The following is a 24,529-nucleotide window of genomic DNA, read 5'->3' as shown; positions in this document are numbered from 1 at the left end:
ACATTAACATATTGTTTTCTACTCTAGGCACAAGGCCTGAAATTTGAGGGGGAGGGCCAGTCGATAAGATCGACCCCAGTACGCAACTGGTACTTAATTTATCGCCCCCGAAAGGATGAAAGGCAAAGTCGACCTTGACAGAATTTGAACTCAGAACGTAAAGACGGATGAAATACCGCTCAGCATTTCGCCCGACATGCTCACGTTTCTGCCAGCTCACTGTTGTCAGCAACATATTAAATAAAAAAAGGCCAAATTGGAAAATTTATTCCTAGATATACCTCTAAAAAAAGAGACAGGATTGTCATGGCTAGAACACATTTGATCCTAAGTTTTCTTGGTCTTGGACCATCTAGGGCTATTCAACAACATCTTAACATCCACTTTTCCATGCTTGCCTAAGTTGAAGGAAGTTTATTAAGGCAGATTTTCTTATGGCCAGATGCCCTTCCTGTCACCAACCCTCACCTGTTTCCAAGCAAAGTAATATTTACAGCTGGTCATGCATGCTTTTGCAAAATATTGGAAATGAATGACACTGATTGTGTGACAATGGAACTTGTTAAGGACACACGGACACACATCTTTCAGTGTCCATCTAACAAACCCTCTCACAAGTAGAAGATACTTGCCCAAGGTACCATGCAGTGGAACTGAACTTGAAACCGTGTAATTGGAAAGCAAACTTCTCAATCACATATCTTGATTCTTCATTAACTAATTAATAAACCTGTGGAAGGGATAAACCTAGGTAGACATGGGATGAAGTGGTGAGAAAGGATCTTCAGACACTGGGCCTCACTGGGGAGATGACAAGGGACCAGGACTTGTGCGGCAATTTGCTGTACTTGAAAAGACATGTTAAGCTAAGTAAAATCGTGGCCATCCATACACACAGGCATGTCCTTTATGACCATGTCCCCACTCCCTCCTCCAGCTGAGAGGTCTCTGTCTTGCAGGTGCCGGTGCCACGTAAACTGCATTTGTGTCAGTGTCACATGAGATGCACTTGCACTGGTGCTATGTAAATGCACCCATGTTGGTGGCATGTAAAAAAGCACCCAGCACACTCTGTAAAGTGGTAGGCATCATGAAGGGCATCCAGCCATACAAACCATGCCAGAACAGACAATTGCAGCCTGGACAGCTCTCAAGCTGGCTAGCTCCTGCCAAACTGTTCAAGCTGTGGCAGTATGCAAAACAGACATTAAACGATGATGATAAAGGCAATTCCAGCTGAGCCTAATGTGTTTGGCAAACAAATGGATAGCAGGTAAGTTCAAGACAACTCTTGTCTTGTTGAAGACATGATAACCTCTCTAGTGCTGGTGTCACGATAATATACATCAAGTAACCCCTGCAAAGTGATTGGCATTATGAAGAGCACACAGCTAGAGACACCATGTCAAAAATAGATCATACAAGTTAAATGTAGTCCTCTGAAGAATCTAGTGAGACGTAGTCCTTCTTATCAAACTATAGCTATTTCTAATTGGTTGAGGGACAGCATAAAGTTCCCACTGTATTTCATATATTAGGTCAAATGTGATGTGGGAGGTCTGATAGGTAACATACTCTATGCCCATCACCTCCTGGTTGGTACAGTAAAGACTTTAAATTTAAGGTGGTAAAACTTCTAACAAGAACTTATTTGGACTGTGATGACCCTCTCAACTCTGCTGACATGGAAAGCAGAGAAGGCGGCGAGCTGGCAGAATCGTTAGCACGCCAGGCGAAATGCTTGGCGGTATTTTGTCTGCCGTTACGTTCTGAGTTCAAATTCCGCCGAGGTCGACTTTGCCTTTCATCTTTTCGGGGTCGATAAATTAAGTACCAGTTACACACTGGGGTCGAAGTAATCGACTTAATCCCTTTGTCTGTCCTTGTTTGTCTCCTCTATGTTTAGCCCTTTGTGGGCAATAAAGAAATAAGATATAACCCTTTAGCATTTAAACTGGCCATATCTGGCCCCAAATTTTCTGTTTTATGTTCAAATTGGCCAGATTTGGCTTTTTACCTACAGTGTCAATTTAAAAATCAACAACCACATCATTGAAATCTCAAAGCTATGAGATAATGTATGATTAATTCAAATCAATGTGAATGAATAAGCATTACATTTGACCAAATAATCTGAATGCTAAAGGGATAAACAGAAGATAATTAAATTTATTCTTCAAAAGTGTTTATTCAACACAAAATATGATATCGTATCAAGGAATCCATTCACATACGTGTCAATACTGTAGGTCAAGTAATGTTGGTAGAGCTATGCGTATTTGTTAAATGGAAATATATTTCTTGCTTGCCTTTCAGTATTTCGTCAGTGGACCTTGGCTATGATGACTTATGGTAAGTCATTATATCTAGATCCTATCTCTACATACATGCATTGTTGTGCCATTCAAGACACATATTTTACAAACAATACACAATGCTTCAAGCGAACTACAATACTCTCTTATATATGTATATATTTATTCTTAAACAAACATGTTGACAGCAACTTTGAGGTTTCAGTCAGTTAAGCCATCATTGAAATTTTAAAGTCATTGTCAACAATATTCTTGTTTAAGAATAAAAATCTTGTACTCAACAAAAGTACAGAGTAACTCACCAGATTAATATAAAACTGATTTTATTATAACTGAACATAAAAACAAACATTAATATGTGTGTGTGTGTTCCATGTTTATACTTACACTGGTATAAGAACCACTGTTGCTTATGTTGTGTTATTCTGTGCCCTGTAACTTAGCAGTTTGACAAATAGATCTCGATAAAAGAAGTCCAAGAATGAAATAGTACTGAGGTTGATATGATGGGCTCGAACCTCAGAATGGCCACAGTACTATGGCTAGCCATAGTACTGTGGTAAATCATGTGGTAAAGTTTGTACATAGCCTTTGTATGTAATGCTCACCTCTCTGAGGATTACATTTGTTCGGTGTTTCGTGATATCTTTAACCTTAGGCACAAATTCTTCAGAAGTCTTCTTATCACTTGATCCATTTTACCAAGTAGTTTCATATTATATAGAAAACTTTGATTAAAAATTTTCAAGCTATCCCTTACTACCTAAAAATTCAAGCTGTAATTGATAAAATATTTGATTTGTAATAGTGAGTTGACTAAAATTCTCTTACTGTTTTTTGTTGTGTCATAAAGTTTATAAGAAATACATTTTAGATTTTATCTTCTAGTCAAAGTAGTAAATCTTTCTTCATAGCTTTACCTAATGTTACTACATATGTATGGTGTGTGTTTTGAACTTAATAAAGATCTCAAAAACAATATTAGCTCTGATTTTTTCTCTTTGTTTCTTTCATTTGTTTGAAGATTTTCACATTGAATTTGATTTAAGGCATTAGGTTTCATTTTTAGAGAAATCAGCTTTCTTGTGTTTTAGGTTTGACATTTGACACTATTGTTCAATTTCAAGATTTAACAAAATACAAAAATAAATTCAACTCAAGTGCTCATTTAGCAGGAAAAAGGAATACAAAAAAATGAAAATGACAAAACAGTATTTCTAAATAATCTATATAAAGTAGAAAAAAGACCCCAATAGAAAATACTGGAGTATTGCTATGAAGAATTTTAGTTGAATGAATCAACCCAAGTACTTATTCTTTTAAAGCCTGGTACTTATTCTACCACCTTTGCAGAACTACTAAGTTATGGGGATGTAAACACACCAACACCAGTTGTCAAGTGGTGGGTGAGGGAGAAACACAGACATAAAGACACACACACGCATATATGATGGGTTTCTTTACATAGCCATATCTGCACTTAGGCGCAGATGAAGATGTTGATATTTAGCTCCAGGACATCCTTAATAGAGTGGACCTATGATTGAAAGTACATAAGCCATGACCATCTTGTCATTTTTCGTGCAGAAGTAGTGTACACAGACAACATTATCCAATGCACAGTTTTTAAGGTGGTAGAGTGTGATTTGAGGAAAATTCGACTGCTATTTCTAGAAATTTGAGTCACCATGCAGAGACTGATCAGTTGAAGTTGTCTGATATAAATGAACTGAATATATTTAAGTGTACAAGTTAAATGTATTCAATGAAACAACTCCATTTTTCTTACCACTTATAAAGTATTTCCTCCCTACCGCCAGGCCCTTCACGAGCCTCTATTCCTTCCCCAGAGTATTGTCCTTCTACACACCGCACCGCAATGAAGTCCAGTCCTTATTGCAGTGTGGTGGCTTGTGTGCTTTGATGACCCCCAAGAGCTATGTTAGTGGAGCATAAGCTGCTGGTAGGGCCTCCCATGTTGGACGGGTCAAAGGAAAGAGCTCAAACTAATGTGGACCGCATCTTCCCAAAGGTTAAAAAACAAGTTTGCATGGGATCAACTCCCCAACCTAAAAAAAAAAAAAGCTAAGTTACAAAAGCACGAATGACAAGTCAAAACCAAGACCTGGGAGAGGAAGGCCTTCTCTCGGGGAAACATATGATGCAGTACAGCAAAATCCAAAAGAAAAAAAGCAAGGATTCAAGTGGAGAGAAGAATGAAAGATAGCTCAGAGTTGGGAACAGTAGAGAAAAGTTGCTGATGGCCTATGCCCTATAAGGAGTGAAAGGCTGAAGTAAGTACAGTAATCCCTCAACTATTGCGGGTGTTACGTTCCAAAAACCCCTGTGATAGGTGAAAATCCACAAAGTAAAAACAGTACTGTACTCGATATTTTTTTAAAATTATTTTTATAATTTGCATATATTTATTTTATTACAAATGTAAAACAACACCACGGAGGAACCGACGTAAGCTTAAATAATAAACCACAATAGGTGAACTGTGATATGCACATGTTTTTCCAGTATCCATTGACTTGTTACTGTTCAAGAGGAACATTAACTGCATTGGTTTCACCAGTCTCGGAGGGTCTTTGAATACCATGGGCATTGCCTCTTCTCATTCTGGACACGTTTGGGATTAAACAACAATCTATATTTATTGAACTGCACATAAACAGCATGCCTTTATAGTTAAGAAGCTTGCTTTGTAACCATGTGGTTTCATATTCAGTCCTACTACATGACATCTTGGGCAAGTGTCTTCTATGATAGCCCTGGGCAAACCAATGTCTTGTGAGTGAATTTGGTAGATGGAAACTATATAGAAGCTCACTGAATATGTGTGTGTGTGTATTTGTACCTCCTCACTATTTGACATCTAGTTTTGGTTTGTTTACATCACCATAACTTAGCAGTTTGGTAAAAGAGACTGATAGAACAAGTAGCAAACTTTAAAAAATAAGTATTGGGGTTGATCTGTTCAACTAAAACATTCCAAGGTGGTACCCCAGCATGATCACAGTCGATTGACTGAAACAAGTTAAAAGTAAAATAAAAGATACAAACAGAACGAAAGGAGTGCTCACATATTTTTCTAGATACAAGTTTGGATTGTCAATCAATGACTTCACCATTCTCATCAGGTAAATCAGCAAAGCTAAGTTGTTCTGAACAACATTGATCTTCACACCTTCAGATATGAAAGTACTAAACCGAGGCAGCATTTGGTGTAATCCAGGGTCAGACACTAAACTCTGTAAGGCTTGCTGCAAAAAAAAAAAAAAAAAAAAGTATCAACAAAAGAAAAACAATCACCAAAGTAAATAACATACAGTAAACCCTCTCAATAGAATTCACTGGATGGAAGTCCATTGTGTATATATGTGTGTATATGTATCATCATCATCCTCATTTAGCATCTGTTTTCCATGCTGGCATAGGTAGGACAGTTTGACTGGAGATGATAACCAAAGAGCTGCACCAGGTTCCAGTTGTTTTGGCTTGGTTTCTATCACTGAATGTCCTTCCTAATGCCAACCACTTTACAGAGTGTACTAGGTGTCTCGTGTTACAAGCATGGGTGCCTTTTGTGTCATTGGCATAAGTGCCTCTCATGTGTCTGTGTTTGTCCCCCACCATCGCTTGACAACTGATGTTGGCGTGTTTACATCGCTGTAACTTAGCGGTTCGGCAAAAGAGATTGATAGAATAAGGTACTAGGCTTACAAAGAATAAGTCCTGAGGTTGATGTGTTCGACTAAAGGTGGTGCTCCAACATGGCTGCAGTCAAATGACTGAAACAAGTAAAAGAATAAAAGAATATAAAACAAATAAAAAGAAATTATCATCTAACCTGACGTCGTGGTTCATCAGCTCCAACGCAAGCTTCTGTAATTTCTTTATAATATAATTGTTGTTCCTGTAAGGAAGATGAAGACATGATGGGCAACTTAAATAGTAAAAAATCATTACTGTGACACTTCTCCCTCTCCCTCTCTCTCTCGCTACACACACAATTCATTCACTTTAAATGTCTTTTTCAACTACACTGTAAAGGCTGGTATTAAACTTGGATGTTTATCAACATAATTATCATGACACTCTTAACAACTTTATAAAGCTTGACTGGGACCACAATGGAATACTGCTCCCATATATGGAATGATATTGAAGATGCTTCACGGATTTGCTATCTTCTCACCCTACATCTTCAACTGCTTTAGCAACTAGTTAAAGGCCCAATCCCTCTTGTTACACTTAGTTAGTTTCTCATTAGCAACACTAACTACTTTTTCCAGGTTATTACTTTTCACACAGATAATCCTAGAAAGCATTTGAAGAATGATCACTTCCCTCGAGTGATTCAAAGCCACTCACAGACATGTTCCAGCCTCTCACCTACAGACGTGCTGGTTCACTTCTCTGTGTTGTCTATTGCTGCTACAAAGGCTTTGGCTTGTTGAAGTTGATTAGTCTCTTGACGCTTCCAATATGAGTGATGAAGGAGCAGCAATGGATACACATGCAACTCTTCTCTCGTCATTCTTTGTTGGTTCCACCACTAATCACTGCTTCCAGTTCTTTCACTCAGAACATTGGCCTTATGGAACTTGTCTTCCCTGGAGGTGCTGACTTGCAACAGTTTAAGCATAATGTTAATGATATCAATCTCATTAGTCTTAGAGAACCTGTGAAGGCCATAGGTACTACTCCTTCCTCTAGATCCAGAAAGTAAATAAAAAAATTTTAAATTAAACACTCTTAAATGCCTTTTTCATTCAACCCTAACCACATTACTCCTTCTTTCCTCCTCAAACCTCTCAAATTCCTTTCCTAACCACAATTTCCACACAGACATTGACTTGCAGTCATTCCTGATGCACCTCAATTCCACTAGTTCCAGAGGGTTTGTGAAGGTTATAGATGGCTACAGTCAATTCTTCTCAGCCAAAACCATAGAAATACATAAAGGCAGGTGTGGCTGAATGGTAAGAAGCTTGCTTCTCAACCATATAATTCTGGATCAGTCCCACTGTATGACACCTTGGGCAAGTGTTTTCTACTATAATCTAGGGCTGACCAAATCCTTGAGTGGATTTGGTAGATGGAAACTGAAAGAAGTCTGTTGTATATGTGTGTGTGTGTCTATATTTGTCCATTAACATCGCTTGACAACTGGTGTTGGTGGGTTTACATCCCCGTAACTTAGTGGTTTGGCAAAAACAACCAATAGTATAAGTTCCAGGCTTAAAAAAATAAGTACTGGGGTTGATTCATTTAACTAAAAATTCTTCAAGGTGGTGCCCCAGCATGGCCACAGTCTAATGACTAAAACAAGTAAAATATAAATGATGTAACTAAATAAAGGAGATAACAATGTGTAGAGGACAGAAAGAAAGAAGATGAGGGTGGAGTGGCGAGTGGTGGTGAAGAAACATGTAAAAGAGGGAGGGGAAGTAAAAACTTATCTGAGGGTAGGATGATATGTATGTGTGACAAGAAACTACAGAGAAACAAGCCCCATGTATTAACTGGTACTCCATCGGTTATAATGATGAAGGTTCCAGCTGATCCGATTAATGGAACAGCCTGCTCTTGAAATTAACGTGCAAGTGGCTGAGCACTCGTAGACATGCGTACCCTTAATGTAGTTCTCAGGAAGACTCAGCATGACACTGAAAGTGATAAGGCTGGCCCTTTGAATTACTGGTACTACTTATTTTTGCCAGAAGAGTATCCTGGAGCACCATGAAATAAAAGTGATTTGCTTAAGGACACAACGCGCTGCTGGGAATCGAACTCACAACCTTATGATTGTGAGTTGAATACTTTAACCACTAAGCCACATACTTTCATATATATTTATTTATGAACATACTGAATTAAAACATAGATTGTGAGAAATATAGCAAATCTTTAGTTATGAGAATGAAATGCTTATCACTGGTAGTGGAGGTGTAGAGCCCTGCTGAAGACTGAAACTCATTGAAGGAGTTCAACTTTGTACAACAAGCTACCTAATTATATTGATTTCAAATTTTTGCATAAAGCCAGCAATTTCAAGGGAAGTGGTAAGTTGATTACATCGACCCCAATGTTCAACTGGTACTTATTTTATCAACCTCAAAAGTATGAAAGGCAAAGTCGACTGTGGCAGTATTTGAACTCAGAACGTAAAGTCATCAGAAATACTGTCATGCATTTTTTCTGGTGTGCTAATGATTCTGTCAGCATACCATCTTAAACTACTTAATTCTATTGAAGTGACTTGCAACACTTCATTATCTAAATTTGTAATTATGGAGACTGTGTAAGTAAAGGCTTGCATAACTCTAACAGGATATGAATTGAGGAAGAGAAAGCAAGGGAAAATGAAGGTGAGATAAAGATTGAAAAGAGAGAGAGAGGATAGGAAAGAGATGATACTTACCACTGATAATTCATGTATTATGAGATTCTTTAATTTGGCAGTATTGGCACACTTCTGCTTCATCCGTGCTTTGGCAAGGTCAGTGTGTGGTTTCGGTTTATGTAAACGGTCAATGACTGCTTTGATGGAAGTGTCGAAGCTTTCTTTTTGTTGTTGTTCTTTAGATGCAGGGGGAGGGTTCTCAGGAATGGCAGGCTGCACTCCTTCAATACTTAACCAGTGAGCTGAGAGAAAACAGGAAAAAAAGTCATGATGGCTGTGTGGTTAAGACAATGGCTTTATAAGTACATGGTTCTGGGTTCAATACTACTAAGTGTAATATGTTGGGTAGATGTCACATGTCATCTGAAGGAAACTTGGTAGATGAAAACTGTACAGAAATGTGTGTATGAATACATATTGCATTAGTCCACTCTGCTGGGTGGTTGGTGTTAGGAAGGACATCCAGCTGTAAAACTATGCCAAAACAGACACAGAAGGCAGGTGCTGGCTTCTGCTCCTGTCAAACCATCCAACCCATGCCAGCATGGAAGGTGGACGTTAAATGATGATGATGAGGAGTGTGTGTATGTGTGCATATGTATATTAGTGTAATACAACCATTTATACCACTAAAAGTAAAAAAAATAAGTACCAGATAACAATTAAGAGCTGGAGTGAATATAATTAATGAAAAACAATTTTTTTTAAGGCAATGTCCCAGCATGGCCACAGTCCGAATAATGAAACCAGTAAAAAATTAAAATATTTATAAGAAAAACTTTGGTTTGTTCCAGTTTAGTTGGCAAATCACTGTAACAAGGCTGACAAATAAAATAAAAGTGTCTGGCTCTCATTTATGTTGGTATCATCATCATCATCATCATTTAATGTCTATTGTCCATATAGCATAAAAACCAACAAGCAAAACATTAAAAATAAGGAATAGTTGTATTTTTGCTTACTTTTTAATGAAACATCTAATGGAATTTTTGGAAATTGACTGCTGATTATCTCATTAAGATCTAGTTCTTTTTCATCGTAGAAATGTAGCTCACGTCCTCCACCACTGGTGTACCGAAATGGTATAAGGTCTTTTGACTGGAAACCATACAATGGCTACAAGAGAAAATTCCAATTCAATTCATTTTGAGAAAAATAAAAACACACACACACATAAACAAAACATATTTGTATAAAAAGGAAATGTGCATATAAAGTGTGTTCGTAAAATGATTCAGTGAATCCCCTAAAATTCCAGTTACCATACAGTAAGCCACTTACAGTTCCTCTCTCTGTGCTAAATTATTTGAGAGTTGTACTTGTTTGGCAAGTGACTTCATCTGAGACCATAAAACTGAATTAGTGTGAAAAAGTCATGGTCGCCAGTTAAAAACGATGTAGTGGAATAATATCAGTGAAAGTCATAGATGAACAATGAAAATTTTTAACACCTTATACTACATAATACTTAACTGGATGCAACACAGCCAAATGGTTAAGAAATTCTCTTCTCAATGACAAGTTCCCAGGTTTGATTCCCACTGAATGGCATCTTGAGCAAATGTCTTTTACCATAGCCTTGAGTTGACCCATGTCTTGTGAGTGAAATCATCAAATGGAGTATACCTATATTTTTTTCATCTTTTACTCGTTTCAGTCATTAGACTGCGATCATTCAAAGATTCAGCCTTTCCATACACACTGTGTCGTGCTGATTTTGCTCGAGGGTTATGTTAAGAGTAAATGTGCCTCTGGAGTAATGTGCCACTTCACTTGTTAATACAATGGGCAGGTAGTTCAGCTGATCAAACACCAGAATATTCATTGTTGTAACTATTGGAATCCATTTACAATCACAAAATAAACAAGAGTCAAAACAGTGTATTTGTATGCTTTATACAACTATCTAAAACGACTCAGTGAAGGTGCATGGCTCAGTGGTTAGAGCATCGGGCCCATAAACACAAGATAGTGAGTTTGATTCCTGGATCAGGCTGTGTGTTGTTTTCTTAAGCAAGACACATTATTTCACATTGCTCCAGTTGACTCAGCTGTAGAAATGAGTTGTAACATCACTGGTGCCAAGCTGTTTCAGTGTTTGTCTTTCCCTTAGATAACATCAGTGGCATGGAGTGGGGAGGCTGGTATGCATGGGCGACTGCTGGTCTTCCATAAAACAACCTTGCCCAGACTTGTGCCTTGGAGGGGAACTTTCTAGGTGCAATCCCATGGTCATTCATGACTGAAGGGGAGCTTTTAATACGACTCAGCGAGATTGGTTATCTGATAATTTATTCGCTCAGTCATCCCACTTAATTTGTGGTACTCTATTACAGCTAGCTGGACTGAGCTATTAAGGGTAATGTGTCTTGGTTATGAACACATGCTCTGCTGTTGCTATGTTATGGACCTGTGACTTATTGTTTAATTATCTGATTATTTACTGACTTGGTCATGTATTAAACAAGAGTGAATTACAATAGTGTTCTGCTTTCTCAAAGGGAAATAGTTGATAACTTACTTCCAAGTTCTTGATCTTCAAAGCCATATCAAAGTCACTGGTAATTAGCTTGCTTCGTTTGCAGTGGTGCATAAATTTAGCAGCTTCCTGAAACAGAAAAGAATTTGGCTGTCAAGATAGACCGTTTAATTATAGCTTAAAAGTGATACACAATGCACCATAAGAAAGAGCTCTTATGTACAGAGGAATTCAGAGTGTGTGATATTCACGAGTTTCTTAAGAATATTAGAGGTGAAAAATTAATCAAAGTAGCTAAAACTCTAAACTGAAACTGCACAAAAATAGAGTTGACTCTCATATCTTTTACTTTATTATGTAAGACAGCAAGCCGGCAGAATTGTTAGCATGTTGGGCAAAATGTTTAGCAGCATTTTGTCTGTCTTTATGTCCAGAGTTCAAATTTTTCGGAGGTTGACTTTGCTTTTCATCCTTTTGGGGTTGATAAAATGAGTACTAGTTGATTACTGGGGGTCGATGTAAATGACTTACTCCCTTGAAATTGCTGGTCTTGTGACAAAATTTGAAATCAATATTTACATTAGGCTGTAAATTCTGAATGTAAGGTACAGGTCTTTAGTCCTGACAGACAAAATCTCTAGTGCAATCTCTAGTACATAGGGTGAAGTGGTTGGCTATAAAAAAAAAATGACACAATAAGAAAGATTGGCAGTATTCCCAGTTGTTGTATGTATCAGTTGGGCATATTGAACATTTGGGTTGAGAGAATTCCTAACAAATGTACAATAAAAAAAAGACGTGTGCGTGTGTATATGTGCAGGTGTCACTTATTAGCTTCAGGATTGACTTGTAAGTAAAATTTGACAGATGAAACCTGTGTAGGGGCCCATTACTGAGAGACTCTTCTTGTTTTCGGGTGGTGTGTTTAATCAGTCACTAGGCTTAACACAACCACATGATATGAGCTTTAGAAGAGTCCACACTACTGCAAGTATTCAGGCTGACTTTGATTTAAGGATAACTGCCATCTCGCTTGAAGGTTCAGAGAAGAGTCACAGACACCATCCTTCATTCTCTAAGCTATAAAATAACAATATTTTAAAGCCTGTTATTTTCATTTGCCATGTATCTTTTAGACAGTATAAAGCATCATTGTCATTTGCATTGTATCATGTTTTAGATAATTGACTAGGTAACCACTAACAGACATAGACACCTTCTTGGTATTCCCTCTCTGGATCCAGGGGCATATCCAGGATGTGACAGCTGAGAAGAGAGTAGGCTGTACCAGCACAGGGCTGATACTCATCTTCAGCCAAGTGGATTAGAGCAACATGAAACAAAGTGCCTCTTTGCTTAAGGAAACAACACATTGCCTGATCCAAGAATCATATTATCATGAGCCCAACACCCTAACCTCCAAGCCAGACAGCATGCCACCATGATATCAAGTTATTACAGTTTGATGAAAAATGTTTTTTAAATGTGAAGAGTGAAACCTACTTGAATAAGGAGTTTAAGTCTGTAGCTAACATCTTCTGCTAACTGGCTTGCAGCATCATCAGGAATTCCACTGACCCCAATAGACTCTGCAATACCTTTCATGGAATCAGGGCTAAGTGTACTGCTTACTTTTACTTCGTGTTTTTCAGCCATTCTTGACAAGATTTGACAAATCAGCAATCTGAAAAATAGACAGACATAGATAATGTGAGCTCAGTAACAATATATACGTGTTGTATCTGCAACTTTCTCTGCAACACTCCATTTACTGGAACTATAAAGGAGGAGGAGGGAAAATCATACTGAAACTCTTTCAGATGGGACGTTCCTTGTTTTTCTTTTTGCCTGGATCAGGAGAAGGAGAAAGCACAGATAACCTTTGTAGGTTCTCTGAGACAGTTGATATCAATTCAGTTAAAGTTCACCTTAAACTTTTCTAAGTTGATGTCTGCAGGAAGAATGGAAAGTGGTGTTAATTCCAGAGGACTGGCCCTATAAGGAAAGTGTAAAGTGTGAGGTCTGGAAGAGAAAAGGTAGTAAGTATAACAAGAGAGAGGAGGGTATAGGGAGGAAATTTTAACAGGGAATTACAACATGAAATGGTTAGTTGCAAAATTATATTAGATACTTTGGGACTAAACAGAAACATTTTTAGAAAATGCATGAGAAAAGAAGACTTAATTGACCAAAAAAGATAAGGCAATTGGGGTAGAAATGTACATTGTACCGTGTGAAGTGTAGGTAGAAGACCTACAACCTCAACATACCTTGACTAGAGTAATGAGTGACCATCTATGTGGTGATTAGATCTGCTAGAAACAGCAGTCAATTCGCTTTCAAATCATTCTCTGCTGTCTTTAGGTGGTGGTAATGGGGAACAAAACAACAAATTATAGAATAATATAACCAGAGACTAACAATGTGAAAAAACGGTGTGATCGATACTAGAATGCCTTTCATCATAGGTCTACTGGCTGAGGGATGACTTGGGACTAAATAATAACAACTTTAACAAGTTATACCTCTTCAATGCTGACAGTGCTGTGTCGGTGACGAGGTATAAACCCTCGGGTTCGGATGGTGAATAGTGGCATATAGCCAGACATTCCGAGAGAGAAACAAAGTCGACTATGTCAGCACCATCTTCGGCACTCCTTGTTTATTTTATTTTCTTTTATCGACATTGAAAGGATTAAAGTTTTGTCATATACTAGATGCAGAAGCAAATATAGAAGTTAGCATGGAAACGGGGAAATAACTTATCATGTGTGTGTACGAATTTTATTGGTTGTTGTCTCGCATAGACCAGATTTAAAAGTAAAGCCCTTTTCATGGATTTGATATTGTGTAGTTCTATTTATATGGGGGAAAGAAAAAAACTACATGAACGCGAGAAAACATCCAAGAGCGTGCACACACATTATATATATATATATATATATATATATGGTAATCTTCCAGTTTCGAGAGGTTAAAAAAGTAAATAAAATACAAGGGAAATAACTGATCGTCTTACCAGTATTATCCGTACTTTGTTTATAAATAAATCACGTGATTTGATTGACGTTAACTGACGTTATATGTAAGTCACACGCGTGATTGAATATCATAGTTTCTTATGAGAAATCGAAAATGCCTCGTGGAAGACCGGCTGCACAACATCTAACCCTAAACTTTTATAAAAAAAAATTTCATCGCATGCTGTTTGTAAAAAGAAAAAAACATTTTAAACTTTTATAAAAAAAAATTCCGTCGCATGCTGTTTTAGAGAAAAAGCAGTACGGATAATACTGGTAAGTCGTTCAGTTATTTCCCTTGAATATTTTTTTATTTATTTCTATTACCTCTCGAAACTGGAAGATTACCTCCAATATAGGTAGAATCAACAAAAAAGTACTCCATCCAGTGAGACATAAATATCAATCTAATACACAACCGAAAGAGCTGCTAACAATTTCATGCTTTCAAGAAATTTTAACTATGAATATTTATAAAATACGCCATGTATTTCCAAGCAATCTTTCATGCTCCGTTTATGTGTTAGATATATTTTAAAAACGTTCAAAGAAAGTTTTTAGGATAGTGACTTACCAAATGTTGCAGATGAAAAAAAGCTTCAATGTTTGTGTCAAGCAAAAGCTAGCGCTCGGCTTAATTAGTGTAAACTATCATATATAAATAATGACTACAACAATTATACCAAATTAAAGCTCCTTAAAAAGACTCATCATACAGGTCATTATAGCGTTAAAATCAACATTTAGGCAACTAAAGAAGAAATCAAAATATCCCAAGCTAAAAACTGATAGTTTACAGATTAAAGGCGATACGGTGTAAGATGAAAATGCATCCCCTGTGTAATGTGTTATAGATGTGAGGGCGACGGTGGAGAAACCATAATCACAACGAGGCTGGTTGTCGGATAATTAACCGCTAGCATTTTCGCCTTCTGTCTTCAGTTATAACCCCATTCACGTTTCGGATCAATTATAGGAATATAAACCAATCCCAATACTAGATTGGTTATTTATTTTGTCGACTATGGCTTCATTTGAACAACGCGAGAGTCCGTATTAAATACCGCACAGCATTTTGTTTTTTTTGCTCTACTGATTCTGCCTATCCATCGGCTACACTTTCATGACTGTGTTGATGACAATTCTACAGTTTACAGGAAGATGTTCTTGATTCATTATAATTCGTGTTTGTGCTAGCTATATATAAATTTTCTCTGAAGAATATTGATAATTTCAATAACAAGTGTTGTTATTTAGTTCTTAAACTGCCCTGAATTAAGTAAATCTGTGATAAAAGGTGTTCCACCTGTGACTATCTCCCACTTTTTAAAAAAATATAGTTTATCTCAGACTACATTATTCAACATGTAGGTAAAGTATAGTCGAATGGTTAGCAAGTTCGTTTCACAACTGCAAAGTCTCAGATTCGACCATATAGCTTGTCATCTTAGGCAGATGCCATTTTCTACAACCTCGGCTATATCTTGTGAGTGAAATTAGGTAGACGAATATTGTATAGAAAACAGTTGGATGGATTCAAAAGTACAGCTCTTCCGCACATGGTGTCGCACCAATTCTGAGAAATACTCTAAGCATACACGTCCCTGTGAAATACTAAGCCATTTAAACGTTAATTAAATGAGCAAGTAATTCAGTTGATCGAATAAACTGCATCTTTTACCGATAGAGATTCGTCTATTTCCTTCATCTGTGTCCTGAGTTATATGTTTAGTTTGCAATGTATAACGTTACAAGCTTACACAGAGTTCTTCAGAAGGCTCTCCTCAAAATTCATGAAGAAAACTTAATGCGTCTCACTAAATACAGAACATAAATATTCTAAATTTAAAAATTGATCATGCATTGTATAAATATGATACATGTTAATTTGTTTTTAATTGATTTAAATTTTAGATTATTTTGTGTAAAATAATTAGCGACATCTTGCTTTAATGAAACTTCGTAAGGGTCACCCCATTATGAAACTTACTGAAATCAAACCATTATATCTAGCATTCATTGATTTAGAGAAGTTCTTCAACACAGTTCCTCTTTCCATCATCCGGTGGTCACTAAGAAAAATAGTGGGGCAGTGCAATGAATTACAATAGCCATACAAGCCATGTACAATGAAAGTTAACAATTAATTGAGGAATTTAGTGTCAGTGTGCAGATAGGTGTCCACCAGGGCTTCGTTCTCCACCTGTTATTTATCATAGTTTGCCAGGCCACAACAGGTTACCCGTACGACAATGTAGTTTTTATATCCAAATTAGTTCAAGACTTGAAGGACAAGCTCTAAACATGGAAGCAAGGTCAAAAATTGAGATATCTAAAAGTTAAATTACCAAAAACAAAAGTTTTTAGTTAGCAGAAAAGAAAACAGAATGCTAATGTCATCTGAGAATTGGTCATGCTGAGGACAACAATCTCTTTAGTGCTAAGGCCATGGTACACTCTGAAACATGGTTGCATTTAGAAGGGCAACTAGCCATAGAAACTTCAAGAAAATAGAATGAGAGGGCGAGATGGAGTCTTCCAATACATCTATATAGACTGTAATTCCAAATAAGAAATGATTTCCCCAACCCATGCCAGCATAGAAAATAGACGTCAAATGGTAACAAATACGACGACAATGATGATGATGTTCTGTGGTAGTTGGCCTTTTCGTCAACTATACATAGCAGTAGAGTGCAAAGTAATTTTGGCTTCACTGAAATCTGAAACATTTTCATCTTTCCAAGTTGCTAAGATTAATGTGGTTTATTGGTGGATGTCTGTTTTCACAGCGAAGATTAATATATGTGTATTAAATATAAGGCTGCAATTCGTTTTTTCACATATCAACAGATACACCACTGTATGTGTATATGTGTGTCAGTTGAAGGTGGGGTTGTAAACAAAAGAAACTGCAAACGTTAATGTGAATGTCGTGCAATTTTTGTGGTTTACTGGTAAACTTGAAGTTTCGATGCTGTTACTTATTTGGGAAGTAACTTTTTATAACTAGATCCGACGTTACCTCCCTTGAATTACTTTTAATATCCAGGCTTTAGTGATTTTCCTACCTCCACCTATATGAGCACCCTGCCTCTGTCTTGGGTGTGGGCCTACTTTCTAAAATCCTTTTTACATTCAGTGCACAGCTAAAGATGATTCTCAGGGTATGCTTATTCAATATTTTGCTAAATCTATTTGTATAGGGGAAGTGATTATCAACTAAGCTAAGAAAAATCTTAGCTGCTTGGGTCTTAACATTTAAAGAAAAGGGTGGTGTGAACCACAACACTTTCTGGTGTCACCTCGCTTGGAGGGGTTAGGTTCTGACCCGTAACTAATCCTGTCCTTGAAACTGCTAGCAGCCAGTGCCTCATTGTACTACAGGACAGCAGCATCAAAAATCTCTTTGCTTGAAGATAAGCTGGAAATGCTACTGCTGGAACACTTTATCAGGTTCTTGAACACTATGGCTGGATGACAGGAACCTGTGTTAATGTCTGATAGCTTCTTGTTTGGCTTCGTAAAGGTTCTATAGACACCAGATTCCAAGTCCAGGATCACATCAAGGAAATCCACCATTTTCAGGTTGGTTTCTATTGTGATCTTCAGTGTAAGGGAGTTAATGGTGCTGGTAAGGTCCTTTCTAAGCCTACTTAGCATATGGCCATTTACCCCTCTTGTTATTACCTGCGTATTATCCCTGTAGAGGCCAAAGTGAGTTGAAGGGAATTTCCTTTTGAATACATTTAGGATGAAGAAACCGACAAGCTCACACACATCAGCACTGTCGAAGGCACCCATTGCCATGTTGAAGGAGCCTGCTGGATCAGTTCTCTTGGCCCAGGCCAACCCCTTACTGAAGAGTAGGGTTCTTCTGGTGTGCATGATAATGTGTATGTCCTTGTCACTGACTTCAGTGTAAGCCCTAGCAAGGTCCAATGCCTTAAAAAGGAGCTCGTTTGATATAGATGGGTAGAAATGCATTATATCAAATTGGGTAAACCTAGCTCTACCCCTTCCGCTACTGGTTTTAAACCATGTAATGACCTCAGGGAAAAGTCAGAGGCATTTTGAACACCGTTGCTGATCTTCCTGATTAGCCATTTGCTCACCTGTCCAATCTCAGACTTTGCAGGGTTTATCAACCAGCACATGGGGTTAGAGGCCAAGTGTGGTTTATGATACTTGATTGATATGAGGGCCTCTTTCTTTGCAAGTGTCTCTACCTTACTTTCTATGCCTAGTTTAATCACTATATCTCTGGCCTCATGTTAAACACTATCATAAGTTTGAGGAGAAGCCTTCCTGTATGTTTGTGTAATGGTATTGTTAAGAAGCTGTGCAAATGTGTTATTACTTGCTCTATATAAATTGTGAGTGGATTTGGAAGACAGAACTGAAAGAAGCCCATCGTATATATATATTCTTTTCTTTTGTTTCAATCATTTGACTGTGGTCATGCTGGAGCACTGTCTTGAAGGATTTTAGTTGAACAAATTGACCCAAGGACTTATTTTGTTAAGTTTGGTCCTTATTCTAGTCAACTCTTTTGCTGAACAGCTAAATTATGGGGATGAAAACCCACCAACACTGGTTGTCAAGCAGTGATGGAGGGACAAATACAGACACAAAGACATACACACATAGATATATACATATATATACGAGGGTCTTCTTTCAGTTTCCATCTACCAAATCCACTCACAAGGATTTGGTCAGCCCGAGGCTATAGTAGAAGACACTTGCACAAGGTGCTGTGCAATGGGACTGGAACCATTTGCTTGTGAAGCAAGATTCTTGCCACACAGCCATGCCTACATCTATATATATATATATACACACATGTAGTACATATGTATTTGTGTGTATGCATGTGTGTGTGTAAGTGCCTGTATGCATGTATTTGTGTTTGTGTTTGTCTACCACCACTGCTTGACAACTGGTGTCGATGTGTTTATGTGCCTGTAACTGAGCAGTTCGGCAAAAGTGACTGATAGAATACGTACCAGGCTTTTTTAAAAAAATAAATATTGGGGTTGATGACTGAAACAAATAAAAGATTAAAGATATATATATATATATATATATATATATATATATCCTTAATAGAGATATATAATTCTTTAGGGTACAATTGTATAAATGTATTTTATATATCTCTATAAATGTATTTTAACTAAAAGGTTTTTTTATATGCTGGCCACTAATAAAATATATTAAGGAGATGTACTTGCATAGCAAGTGACCTGATCTGAGATCATGTGCTGAAACAAAATCAATTGCAGTGTGGAAAGTGTTTATAAGCCATTTAAAAAACACACAAGTCAAGGACATGACATCCATTTTAGCGCTAATACCCTGATAAAATACACCCAGTACACTCTGTAATTTTAAAATTTTTTATCTTTATCATTTTTGTTGAATGATTTTATTGATGTATGAATGAGAAAAGATTTCTACAGAGAAAAGGGGTATAAATGGGAAGAAAGATAGGGAAAAGGGAGAGTGGAAGGAGAGAGAAGGGAAGGGAGAGAAGATGAGAGACCATTCAAATTTATAAGGGCAGGGTAATAAGGAGTGACATTTATGATTTTCCCAATGGCATTGGTACTGACTATGGACAAGAAGTCAAGTGGTTCCAACTGGGAATTGAAACCAAGTTGTAAGCAAACACAGCTTGCTTGAAGTCTGCAGGTCTACTTTTATAATATAGCTCTCATGACAATAGAAAACTATAAAATCGAATGGCTCCTTTGTGTTATTTCAATATGGCAAGAATCATACACTCATTATCAAGGAGATTTCTTCATTAAGTGTACCAGATTTAATGACTAAAAAACAAAAGATATCAGGAAGGAAAAAAAAAGATTGTGAAAAATCATAACATGACCATATTTTATTGCTCAAATATTTGAATTATTTCTCGATGTCATAAATTTTTTTCATTGGTTGCTAAGTGTCTCTCTCTCTCTCTCTCTCTCTCTCTCTCTTTTTCTCATTCTCTTTTTTCTCTCATTCTCTTTTGTCAGGAGTTTAAATAAAAAATAAAATATATAGAACAAAAAATAGAACAAAAAATATAACAAAAAATACCTACCAGGGAAATGTACTTCTATATATGGAAAGAAAGATCAGCTATAGCTGTTCTCCTATAATTGTGCAATCTAATTGTACCCCCACCACTCCATCCCTTTCAGAAAATGTATGTACACTAGTGAATATGTTTGCATTTATGTGTGTGTGGGTTTTTTGTGTTTAGGTGTGCATGTGTGTGTGTACGTGTGCATGTGTGTGTGAAATTGAGAGCTATACTGTTTCATTCAAACCTCAAATCAACAATGAAACGAAGGGTGTGGTATATTTGTTAATTGTGTTAAGTTATTGTCACCTATGTAATAAAATCAAGCACACACTCACATATATATATAATATATATGTAAACACACATGTGCATATAGGCACATACAATATATGTGTGTGTATATATGTATATGTAAATATAATATATGTGTGTATGTGCATGTATATATGTGTGTGTGAGTATATATATATATATATATATATAGGTTATGAGAGGTAATGGTTTCAAGAAATCTCAAAAGTGTCAGGTAATGCTTAGTAAGTGCTATGGACAGACTATAGTTAAGCTCCAGGTTCGGTGATTATGCGAATGAAGAGTCCAACGTAGGTCATATATCAGCACGTGTATATATAAAAAGATTAACAGAATGCGATAAAAATCTAAGGCTCTGAAAGATTTCACTACATTTATAAATAGAAGGTCTTACAGCTGTTTCTGGGATATTTTATATATCCCTTCATATGTAAGACAAGCAAAATACAGACAACCATTAACCCATGATACTGGACGACCTAGATGGATGAACACATGAGACGAAAGACAAGTGTGGAACAAACAACACAGAAACTATAATATAAAAAATCATAATGAAAACTCAAGAAACCTACAATATATGAAGACCAATCCTACATGACGCAACAAACGTAGATGGGAAGAAGACAACTACTATGAACAATGAAATATATACAGACAACATGAACTGTTCCCTCAATCACAAGGAAGCCCGAATCCCAGAAATAGCAACTGAAACCCCAGAAATAGAAATTGAACCCTAGAAATAGAAATTAGAGACATCACAATACAACCCCTTTTTTAGGGAGAAAATGCCACAACCACGCTCCAGACCCAATACAACAGAAGTTCCTAATGAACCCACAAAACACAGAGACCGTAAAATTATATACTTATGAAATAGAGACCTCAATGAAAATTAAATAAGTTTCTTACTAAAAGGTTTCAAATTTACCCTGACACCTACTCCGAATCTCATAGAATTAAAAACCGATATTGAGAACTTCAACCGTCACCTCTGTCGTATAGATTTCTTCAACAACAAGAATGTAGAGGACGAATCAATTGTAAGAAAAGATCTCATTTCACACCCTACAAGGGGAGCAATAACACCTAGATACATATATAGAAACAATCTTGAAATTCCCTCTCAGTACCCATAAATGCGAACAGAACCTTCATGAAGGAGAAAAGGAAGCTTTACAAAGGCTAAAGAATGACAATTCAATTATGCTAAAGGAAGCCAACAAGGGTGGGGGCGATAGTAATTATGGACACAGACTACTACAAAGAAAAAATACTAGAAATTTAACAGATCAAATATACTATAAAGAAGAATCAAGACTTCTGGAAAAAACACTGAACAAAATCAGAACATTTATTAATGAATACCAGGACTCCTTCACAGATAAAGAAAAGGACTACCTATGCAACTCCATAATCATAGAGAGCAATTTCTACAGATTGCCCAAAATTCACAAATGTCCCGAGATACAGAAGGCCATAAATGAACAGAAGAGTCAATATGTAAAAATACAAAGACCCATAGACCTCAAAATGAGACTGATAGTCGCTAGACCCTAAGCCCCAACACAACAAGTGAGTCGCCTCTTGGACATACTCTTCAAATCCTTATGCCTATTAATACCCCGTTATATATGGGATGACATGAACTTTCTCAAACACATCCCTTAAGGTACTATACTTGCAAGTTTTGACTTCACTAACCTCTATACCAACATACTGCATACCTTAGGCCTGGAAGTGGTCAAACACTGGGTAGAGAAACACAGAGGATGTATAGATGAACGTTTCAAAACAGCCTTCATTGCCAAAGCCACTCGTCTAGTACTAGAAGAAAACATCTTCAGATCTTATTATAAGATATACCAACAGTTAAAGGGCATGGCTATGGGTACAAAATTTGCACTCTCATATGCCAACCAAGTCATGAGTTACCTAGAAGGCAGACTTTATGAGGAAGTAGGAAAAACCTTTGACCACAACTTCAAAGAAAACATTGTGAAGAAGTGGAAGCACTACCTCGATGACTGCTTCTTTTTTGCGATAGACCAAAGTAAGACCTACAAACATTTCACAACACCCTCAATACACTGCACTCATCTATCAAATTCAAAACAGAAACCAGCTACAATAAACTACCATTCCTAGATATTCACAGCAAAATACACAACTCCACTGTCACAACAGACACATTTTACAAAAACACAGACACACACCAATACTTAAACTTCTACTCTTGTCACCCCCTCACACATCAAAAGGAACAACCCATACAATATGGCAAAATGCAGCTGCATCATAGTAACTGACTCACAAATATGCTAAATTAGACTTGATGAACTCAAAAGCTTCTTACAAGAACAAAATTACCCTGTGAAACTTATAAATAATGGAATCTCGAATCTCTGTTTCTGAAGAAGAGTTTATGCTCGAAACATTAAACCATCTTTCTTTCCTTTCCTGAGCGTGTGCTAATACATTACATGTAACACGTCCTGATTTTACTCACTTGAATACCAGTATAATCGGTGTTGGTGTGTATAGAATAACCATTCATGGCTGTGTGGTAAGAAGCTTGCCTCCAAACCACATGCTTCTGGGTTCAGTCCCACTGTATGGCACCTTGAGCAAGTGTCTTCTACTAAAGCCTTAGGCTGACCAAAGCCTTGTGAGTGGATTTGGTTAATGGAACCTGAAAGGAGCCCATTGTGTGTTTGTGTTTGTCCCCCCCCTGCCACTGCTTGACAACCAATGCTGGTGTGTTTATGTCCCCATAACTTAGCAGTTTGGCAAAAGAGACTGATTGAAACAGTAGTAGGCTTACAAAGAATAAGTCCTGGGGGTTGATCTGTTCGATGAAACCCTTCAAGGTGGTGCTCCAGCATGGCCGTAGTCAAAAGACTGAAACAAATAAAAGAATGTCTAATGTAGACGCAAGGTAAGAAATTTTGGTGGGAAGTGTTGGATTGGATTGGATTAGATTGCTTGTGTTCAGTCTACTGCAGGATGAAGACTTCAGCATATTCACTTCACCAACCAGGGTTCGATGTGGAGGCTGTTAATTTGAGCTGGTTTGATGAGCCTGTTCTGCCACACTGACTTGATATGGCTTGGTAGATGAGTGCAGTTTTTATATCCCTACCCAAGAGTAAAGTTGATCACACTAACACCAGTACACAACTGGTACTTATTTTATGGGAGGGATTAGTCAATTAAATTTACCCCAAAACTTTATTTTACCTAATCAACACCAAAAGGGTGAAAAATAAAGTTCATTCTTGGCTGGATTTGAATTCAGTATGTAAAGAGCTGGAACAAATAGGCATTTTGCCTAAAGGTCTAACAATTGTCCCAAACCACTATTCATCATCATCATCATTACCACCATTTAACGTCTGCTTTCCATGCTGGCATGGGTTAGATGGTTTGACTGGAACTGGTAAGCCAGAGAGCTGCACCAGGTTCCAGTCTGATTTGGCATGGTTTCTACAGCTGGATGTCCCTCCTAACACCAACTAGTCTGAGAGTATAATGGGTGCCTTTAACGTGCCACTGGCACAGGTGCCATTACATGACACTGGCAACAGCCATGACTACAGTTGTAATTTTTGATTTCTGCACAAGGCTAGCAGTTCTGAGGAGTTAATTAAATCAATTCCAGTTTATAACTTGTACTTCATGTTATGAACCCCAAAGGATGAAAAGCAAAGTTGATCATGATGGTATTTGAACTCAGCATGTAAAGAGCCAAAACAAGGCGTTTTTATCACTGCTCTAAAGATTTTGCCATTAAGCTGCACATACAAAGTAATAATAAATACAGCACTGTGTGTGTGTGAAAGAAAGAGAGAGGGAGAGAGAGACATGTAGAGTAGAAAGAGAGAGGGGTGGAAAGATAGC

General features: G+C 37.2%; 2 protein-coding genes across 6 annotated transcripts in view; one reads left to right on the top strand and one right to left on the bottom strand.

Moving 5' to 3' along the window:
* LOC106875417 (transcription initiation factor TFIID subunit 6) overlaps window positions 1-24,529 on the bottom strand; it is a 72,785-nt gene that overhangs the window by 12,018 nt on the left and 36,238 nt on the right. For 2 of the 5 annotated variants that reach the window (XM_014923550.3, XM_014923548.3), the window contains exons 2-7: window positions 12,713-12,893; window positions 11,252-11,338; window positions 9,693-9,846; window positions 8,749-8,972; window positions 6,172-6,237; window positions 5,405-5,584 (exon numbers count right to left, since the gene is read on the bottom strand). In XM_014923550.3, coding sequence (XP_014779036.1) covers window positions 5,405-5,584; window positions 6,172-6,237; window positions 8,749-8,972; window positions 9,693-9,846; window positions 11,252-11,338; window positions 12,713-12,865 — 864 coding nt within the window. In that variant the 5' untranslated portion in view covers window positions 12,866-12,893. Of the gene's footprint in view, window positions 1-5,404; window positions 5,585-6,171; window positions 6,238-8,748; window positions 8,973-9,692; window positions 9,847-11,251; window positions 11,339-12,712; window positions 12,894-13,734; window positions 13,755-14,803; window positions 15,053-20,329; window positions 20,588-24,529 lie in introns of those variants that run through there. The other 3 variants (XM_052974685.2, XM_014923547.2, XM_014923549.2) reach the window with 3 other exon arrangements.
* Window positions 14,271-24,529, top strand: part of LOC106875416 (diacylglycerol kinase delta) — a 173,604-nt gene continuing 163,345 nt past the window's right edge. The window contains exon 1 of the mRNA XM_089337788.1: window positions 14,271-14,505. The gene's annotated coding sequence lies outside the window, so the exon portion shown is untranslated. The remainder of the gene's footprint in view (window positions 14,506-24,529) is intronic.

The sequence above is a fragment of the Octopus bimaculoides genome, chromosome 19 (genome assembly GCF_046866305.1).
Source record: "Octopus bimaculoides isolate indiv1 chromosome 19, ASM4686630v1, whole genome shotgun sequence".
Taxonomy (NCBI): Eukaryota; Metazoa; Mollusca; class Cephalopoda; order Octopoda; family Octopodidae; genus Octopus; species Octopus bimaculoides.
This window is presented reverse-complemented; position numbering and strand designations above follow the sequence as displayed.